General features: G+C 52.4%; 1 protein-coding gene across 2 annotated transcripts in view; it reads right to left on the minus strand.

Annotated features, from left to right (window-relative positions):
- Nucleotides 1-5,425: 5,425 nt before the first annotated feature.
- The window catches only part of PTPN11 (protein tyrosine phosphatase, non-receptor type 11), a 48,315-nt gene continuing 45,644 nt past the window's right edge, over nucleotides 5,426-8,096 (minus strand). For both annotated transcript variants that reach the window (XM_015413272.1, XM_015413271.1), the window contains exons 15-16: nucleotides 7,223-7,332; nucleotides 5,426-6,019 (exon numbers count right to left, since the gene is read on the minus strand). In XM_015413272.1, coding sequence (XP_015268758.1) covers nucleotides 7,260-7,332 — 73 coding nt within the window. In that variant the 3' untranslated portion in view covers nucleotides 5,426-6,019; nucleotides 7,223-7,259. The remainder of the gene's footprint in view (nucleotides 6,020-7,222; nucleotides 7,333-8,096) is intronic.

Below are 8,096 nucleotides of genomic sequence, written 5' to 3' on the forward strand. Positions count from 1 at the left end.
AAAACAAAGAACAGAATGTTGATATAAATGCCATCTTAAGTCTCTTGAGTTTTAGGAACATTCCAAATTGCTTGCAGCCGGTATCGAGTTCCTAAGTGTCAACCTCCCCACCCCCGCGCCGTCCCTCCCCCCCACCTAAAACAAATACCAGAATCTGTCGTTCATCAGAAAGATAGCGCCGTTAACGGTTAATTTTAAATACACATTTGGGTGAATGGGGATCGTGGGAGATTTGGTCAAGAGGAAGATTCGGTAACAACAACAACAACAACAAAGCATCATCAGACATTGGTAAGTGATGGCTCTCCGGGCAACTGTCATCCCACAAGGGCAGTGTTTCCCAGATGACGTCTGGAAAGCGAGGCACACTCTTCCGCTGAATTTAAAAAGGGTCTTGCACCCCAATAGGTTTACTTTCACAGGCAGGCAATCACCTGCCCCCAAGAGGAGCCCACGCCTTGTGTTTCTGCACAGGTCACTGGTCTGTTCTTGGAAGGAGACTACCCCACAGGAGAAATTTATGCAGAGAAGTACAGGTAGCCCTCCTGAAAAGGCAGAGAGTTCTGCCAACTCGCTGCACTGAAAGTGACTGAATGATGAAATCACACCTGAAGGAGCGAAATCAACGCCTCCGCCTGAGGCTGACGGGAAGGCCCAGAGCAGCAACTCATGCAGAGACACGGCAGAACCGCCGCCACCCTCACCTCACCCCTCTGCGGGTGCACAGAGTGCAAGAAGCACTGCCACAGGAGCCCTCTTTGCATTTTGCTTATGTCCCAAAGGCAAGGGGTAGGATCCCTCACATCTGTCGTGCAAATGGTGGTGCCCCCCCCCCCCGGCATAAGGAGCCTCCCCCATGTCACGGGGGGAGGGGAAACGCCACCATTTGCCTAACAGGTCCAACCCAGAGTCAGACCAACTGGCCACGAGGGGTTCAGAGCGCTCTCCCAAAGGAAAGGAAAGGGATCAGACGCAGTAGATCAGAGGAAATGCGGTTTTCCCGGCCCAAAGAATCTGCATTTCAGATTTCACAACTTCTCGTGAAGATAAAAAGGCAGCGTACTTTTCAAAACATGGGCATGAAAAATGTGATTTAATCATAGAACAGAACGACGACATTCCAACCAAACTCCATACAGAAAGCTTTCTCTGCCAAAAAGCGCCGGAGAATCACCCCCACCGTCAGCCACTTGCTGGAGGGACCGTTTCATCATCTCAGAAAGCCCAGGACCAAGGGTACTTTCCTTCTGTTTGCAAGTCCACCCCGCTTCCACTTCTGCATCGCTACCGAACACATTCAAAACTTACGACTTGTGAAAACTGCACCCCACCACTGACCACACACACAGACGGGGGGGGGGGGGGGCCCCCCTTAAAGGGGGGGGGGGGGGGGGACCGCCTTTTGCTCAGCCCACCCATTTCAGTGGGGACGACCCAGGAGACGCTCTCAGCGGTTTTCCCGCTCTCTGGGGAAAGGGTCGGGGTGTTTTTGTTTTCAATGCATTCAACATCTCCTTTGGTTTTCAGCGAGTCTCAAAGACCTCAAGCGCTTTTGCGTGCAAATCTTCTAGGAAGTCCTTTTTTCAAGTTTCAAGACAAACATTCCGTCACGTCCTCTTTAAAACTGACACATTCTAAAGGCTGCATTCCACCTAACGTGAAAGAGTGAAAGAATCGGGTCACAAAGCTTTTCTGGACTAGACTATTCAGATGGGGGGGGGCTTGTATGTTTCACCTATCGCAGCCCCCCTGGTACACGGCCAACCGGCATGCCAGAGAGACGGGTGTTGGGCTACTCAGATATGTGCGGGCAGGGTCTTTCTCTCTCTCTGCCCCAAGCACAAGAGACACAACCAATGCTCCCTCTAAGATGTGGAGTCTTGTGAGCAAAAATTCTACTTTGTGGGCTGCTGGCATTAAAGTTGTGAGCCAGCGACTTGGCTGCTGCATAAATTAGTTTGCTCTGGAGCCATCTTTCCTGAGCTAAGACAAAAACGTGTGAGCTGGAGGCTAAGAAACTGTGAGCTAGCTCACACTAACTCAGCTTAGAGGGAACACTGGACACAACCCAAAAAGAGTCTCTCGTCGTGCCATCTGTGCAAGCTTATGCGGAGGGGGTACTTTAGCTCAAGGTCTAGCAGGGACTGGGTGGGGGGGAGAAGAGATCCCCCCCCAAGATATCCCGTGACATTCATCCCAGTTTCCTGGCCAAGCCAGGTTGGTTGTAAAGGAGAAAATGGGTTTTTTTTATACCCCACTTTTCACTACCCAGAGGAGAGTGGCTTACAATCGCCTTCCCTTCCTCTCCCCACAACAGACACTCTGTGGGGTAGGTGGGGCTGTGAGGGCTCGGAGAGAGCTGTGACTGACCCGAGGTCACCCAGCGGGCTTCAATGTGGAGGAGTGGGGGAATCGAGCCCGGCTCTCCAGATCAGAGTCTGCCGCTCTTAATCACTACACCTAACTGGCACCAAACAGAGTTCCACTCTTTAAAACCTTGCCCGGACCTTTGTGCTGCTCCTGAGTCTCTCCCCCCAGCCTCGGGAGACCCATAGCACCCAGTCTTTCCAAACGAGCCACGTAGCTGCACCTGCGGCCAGTCCGGCATTAAGCAAGGACACTGAGTGAGGCAGATGTGATGCAGCACACCCCCTGCCCTGGGACCCACGAGATGGGGATCCTGGGGTTGCAATGACATGCTGGGATCAATGGACGGCTATTGCCAAAACGGGCCTCTCCGTGCTGTTTTCCCCATGCCAACGGAACGTGTCCGAGACTTCGTGAGCCCCCACGTCGCCACAGTGCACATCTTCACGGACCTTCACGTGCTGGTCGCCACAAAGGGGAAAATGGGAACCGTCGAGATGTCAGGAGTCCAATGTTCCCTCTAAGATGTGGAGTCTTGTGAGCAAAAATTCTGCTCTGTGAGCTGCTGGGATTAAAGTTGTGAGCCAGCGATTTGGCTACTGCATTAAATTAGTCTGCTCTGGAGCCCTCCCTTCCTGAGCTGAGACACAAATGTGTGAGCCGGAGGGGCTAAAAAACTGTGAGCTGGCTCACACTAACTCAGCTTAGAGGGAACAGTGGTCAGGACCCGGGCGTGCGGTATACCAGCTGTCCTGCAGGGGGAGAAACTCCGCTTAGGAGCACCGTTCTCAGAGGCAGTCCGACATATACTGCGATGTTCTAGTTCTGCCCTGAAAATTCCCCCGCACCAAAGAGTGAGCGAGCGAGCGAGCGAGCAAGCAAGGCGGCTGCCAGTAACAGAACTGGCCAAACGTACAAAAGCAACCTTGAGGAACATAAACAAAATCTGGGTTTTGTGCAAAAATATTTACAGCGGCATAAGTTAAGCTACATACGCCCCGCTTGTAATTATAAGTCTTCTAATGTAATTACGCACTTTGTACTTTATTTGCACTTTACATGATCGCTTATCTTACATCCCTATAAATACCTCTGCAAAAACCGATTTTGCTTATATTCTTCAGGGTTGCTTTTGCATGTTTGGCCGATTCTTAAAATTCCCCCAGCGGCTTTGCAATTGTGGATTCAGCTCTGGAAAACACAGTGCAGAAAATGGCTGAGGGGAAGTGAGAGAAAATACAATCTTTGGTTCCATCAGCTTGTAAGGATCTCCTGTCAAGAGAGACGGCCAGGAGAGCCCAAACATCTCAGACAAGATGGCCTCCTGGCAGCAGCCCTACTCTGCAGGGCACTCTAGCTCCACGAAGGAGGAGGAGGAGCAAAAGGAGATTGGATTTATACCCCACCCTTCACTCAGAGTGGCTTACAAACTCCTTTCCCTTCCCCTCCCCACAACAGACACCCAGTGAGGTAGGTGGGGCTGAGAGAGTTCTTTCCAGAACTGCCCATGAGAGAACAGCTCTGAGAGAACTTGTGACTGACCCAAGGTCACACCATCAGCTGCATGTGAAGGAGTGGGGGATCAAACCCAGTTCTCCCAGATCCGCGCACTTAACCACGACACCAAACTATACCAAACTAGCACGAAACCTCTCACCCGTCCCTCGCATCTTGTTCCAACACCGATGCCGCGGGCTCACTGCTACACTGGCCCAGCCACACATTCCCCAGGGCCCGGCCTTCCAGCCGAGCCCAGCAACCTGAAAGCGGGACCCTGCTGGCCCTAACAGTCACCTATCCGGGAGAGGAGAGGAGATGGCAAAGCGCAACCGGGAAACCTTGCAGGCCACCCGTAAGACACGACGTAAGACACGAGGCGTCAGGCAAGCTGGCGACTGGAGTTCCGAGGTCCAAAAACGAGAGGGACGCCGGGAAGGCGGGAGGAAAAAGAAAGAGACCTGGCAGTTTTTGATTACGTCTGCGCTCAACCAGCAGCTAGGGCTGTGGGAACTGCTGCAATTCTGGGCATGGGAACTCAGCTTCCAAAGGACCTTTTGCTTAAGAAGGGGGGGGGGGACAGGGGGTATGTTCCTTCAGCTGTGAAGATCTGCTTGAAACTATGCAGACGTTTCGGAAGCAGGCATGAGCGGAGGGGAATCCCCAGCGCTGGGGCGGGGCTCAGTCGCCAGCCCTCTCCCCACGAATTAGGAAAACTAGAATATATTATGGGGGGAAATAGCCACTCCCACCTTCCCAGAACGCTTCCAACGGGACCACTGGCTGCGGGACTCCCGACCGCTCACTAGCGTGCCTGGCAACTGGACGCTGGCTGCGGGAGACTGCCATGTCACGCACTGGGTGGGTTTGAACCCTTCCACGGCTAGAAAGAGGCCCTCCCCCCCCTTCATCAGAGATGCAAAACTGCACCCCCCCTGGCCAGAGCCCTTCGGGAAGGAAAAGAAACCAGGTCGTTAGACGCAGCTTTGAAAAAAGGCACTTGGAAAAGGCAGAACGTTGCAGAATGGCCTGGCCTAACGGAACACACGGCGGGAAAGCTTTTGCAAAGCGGCTGATCCCTGGAAAGCCACTGGCGACAAAGCGTGGGCCTGCAGGCCTCTCCGCCCATGCAGGACTCAAGCCAGCCACCCCGGAAAGCCTACCGCTCGCCCTTTTAAGGAGCTCTGGAGGGTCAGACAAGAGGTCTGTCTCGTCTTCCAACTGGGCCACACAGATGTACCCAGGGACTAGTCCCAAGCGATACGAGCCGACTTCCAGCAGGCCAGCGGGCTTGAGTTACAACCCCAGAATGCCACTGACTTGAATCTGTAAACTGCAACACCGTCAACGTTTCACAGGGCGATCGCTGGGCAGTTCTCAGGTGGAAGCTAGCTTAAATACGGTGCAAAAATGCATGGTTAGAAGTTCCGAGAAAAGGATCTTCATTTCAAGAAAGAAAACACGAAATGGAACACATGAGGACTAGTTGCTTTACCACACTAGCTGATCAACGGGACCTGTCCACTGGATAGCTGGCGGCGGCGGCGGGGGGGGGGGGGAGCAAAATCAGGACCGAGCCTCTGAGTAGTGTAACTGCCTTCTCTCCCCAATTTCATTAATATTGATACTGACCTAACACTCCGTTTTTTTTTAAAAGGGTAAGAAATAGATTTTTTGTTTAAAAAAGAAAAGAAATCTAATTTGAAACAGCTTTCAAATGTCTAAATCCAGGAAGGGGGGGGGAAACACCTTTCAAGTACAACAGAGTATATTGGTCTGCATCAGAGACAAAGAGAACCTTAAGAGTGGATTCCGTGAATCTGTTGTGCGAACGGCGCCGCTCCCTCCCCACCCCCCACCCCGAGCAAGAGGACCTCGTGACAGAGGACCCAGGAGGAAAGTGCCACCATTGGCAGAATGGATCTCTGGGATCCACCGAAAACTGGAAACAAAACATCAGCAATTGTAGAAATCAAGATGTTTCAGAAAAGGCATCGGGATTTCCTTGGAAAGACGGTCTTGCTCGTTCTTGGAGGGTTAAAAAAACACCATAAATTAAAAAAGGCTCTATGCAGCGGTCAAAGTCCACTTCCTTGCAGGATTTCTTCCAAGACGCCTTCCTTCGTCTTCTCATTAAAAAACAGCAATTTCAGTTCTGCAAAGGGATGCAAAGAGAGAGAGAGAGTGAGAGAGAAATCCCTGTTGTGGTCCTTTCAGAAATATACAAAGAGAGAGAGAACCCTGTTGTGGCCCTTTCAGAAATACACAAAGAGAGAGAGAGAACCCTGTTGTGGCCCTTTCAGAAATATACCTGTGACTGCATCTGTTCTGAAACCCCATGCAAACGCAGGAATGGTTTATCAGCAGTGGAATCCAGCACACTGAGGACTGCAGCTCTGATGCAAGGAAGAAGTCCCTGGCTCCTATGCCCCCAAAGAAGATGGTGCAATATATGAAGGCCAAACATCTTACTGCGTTTCAGAAGGGTTTTACACAGCCAAGGCTTCAGCGCTCAGCATACACCCTGCTGCCAGTGTTCCTTCTAAGCTGAGTTAGTGTGAGCGAGCTTGCGGTTTTTTAGCCATCGGCTCACACATTTTTGCCTTCGCTCAGGAAGGAGAAGAAGAAGAAGAAAAGAGAAGAGATTGGATTTCTACCCCGCCCTTCACTACCCAAAGGTGTCTCAGAGCGGCTTACAAACTCCTTTCCCTTCCCCTCGCCACAGCAGACACCCTGTGAGGCGGGTGGGGCTGAGAGAGCTCTGACAGAAACTGCTCTTTTTTCAAGGACAGCTCTTATCAGAACTACGGCTTGCCCAAGGTCATCCAGCCAGGTGCAAGTGGAGGAGTGGGGAATCAAACCCGGTTCTCCCAGATTAGAGTCCACTCACTTAACCACTACACCAAACTGGCTCCAGAGGGCTCCAGAGCAAACTGATTTATGCAGGAGCCAAATCGCTCGCTCACAACTTTAATGCCCGTGGCTCACAAAGTGGAATTTTTGCTCACAGGACTCCACTGCTTAGAGGGAGCGTTGCCTGCTGCCCGCCCACCTCCACAATGCCAGCAAAGTCAGAGAGAGGGGAGTGTAGTTTCCACAAGGCTGGCTCCGTAGTGGGCTGCAGGCACAGCGCCGCCAAAAGAGAAAAGGGGGAGTGGAAAGGGAGGCGGAAGAAGAGGCGGAAGGTCAAGGCGGAGGGGAAAGAAAAACAGGGGCTGGAGGACAGCACCCCCTGGCCGGGAGGCCGTGGAGACCCCGGGGGCAGCCAGTGGCCACCCTTCCTTCCTCCGGGACGAGGGGAGTGCGCGGCCTGCCCCCGGGATGCCTTTCCCCTCCCCAGCCGGAGAGACAGACGCACCTTCCTCGCCAGGACCTCTCCTCCCACGGCGGTCTCATCATCTGAAGCTCTTCTGCTGTTGCATCAGGCCGACGTTTTCATACACTCTCATGGCGTTATCTTCTCGCATCCTGGAGGGAGGGCAGGATTGCAAAGTCACGCCATGCCAGGAGCGCAGGGGCTCCCTGCTTGTTTGGGGAACAGATTTGACGAAGGCTTTCGGGTTGGAGTCTTACGGCTCTAATTGAAATGCCAGCGTGCAGCTTGAATGGATTGACTGCTTCAAAGGGAACCTTTTTTAAAAAAAGGCGGAAAGCGGGATGAGTGCCGCCAAGCCGTCTTCGGCAACAATTGCAGCTAAATATTTGAGGCAGGAAATCCGTGTCAGGATTGTACTGGGTGCGGAGGCCTTGCTTTCCAAACTTCTGACAGTGTGGAGGCAGAATGTTTTGTTTAACGGGAACGATGAGGTTTACTTTTAAAGAACGCAAGAGGAGGAGTGTCCTTGTCACATCTCTGTACGTGCCATTGGGTGCAGGGCAGCGACTCGTGCAGAGATGCAACAGGAGAGCTTCATCAAAGCCAGATAAGTTCCGCCAACGTGGCTGCATTGGAAGCTGACTGAATGGCCCAAATGCGTCCAACCAGGCAGAATTTCTTGTCCCCAGGAGGTGGCTGAGAAAAACTGGAACAATAAATCACGTTAGGACGGGGCCTCCTGATCAGGGGCACTTTGGGTTAACAGAAGCTTTAAATTAAAAATGCATTTGGAAAAATGCTCTCTCCTAGCAGGTATCGGGGAAGTCACCAGAGGAGGGATTCGATCAAATGTCACAGCCCCTCCCCGTTTGGCCTTGACCGATCTCTACTTCGGCTGCATTTTAGCTTCAGCGAA

The sequence above is a fragment of the Gekko japonicus genome, unplaced genomic scaffold (genome assembly GCF_001447785.1).
Source record: "Gekko japonicus isolate JY-2015 unplaced genomic scaffold, Gekko_japonicus_V1.1 scaffold10, whole genome shotgun sequence".
Taxonomy (NCBI): domain Eukaryota; kingdom Metazoa; phylum Chordata; class Lepidosauria; order Squamata; family Gekkonidae; genus Gekko; species Gekko japonicus.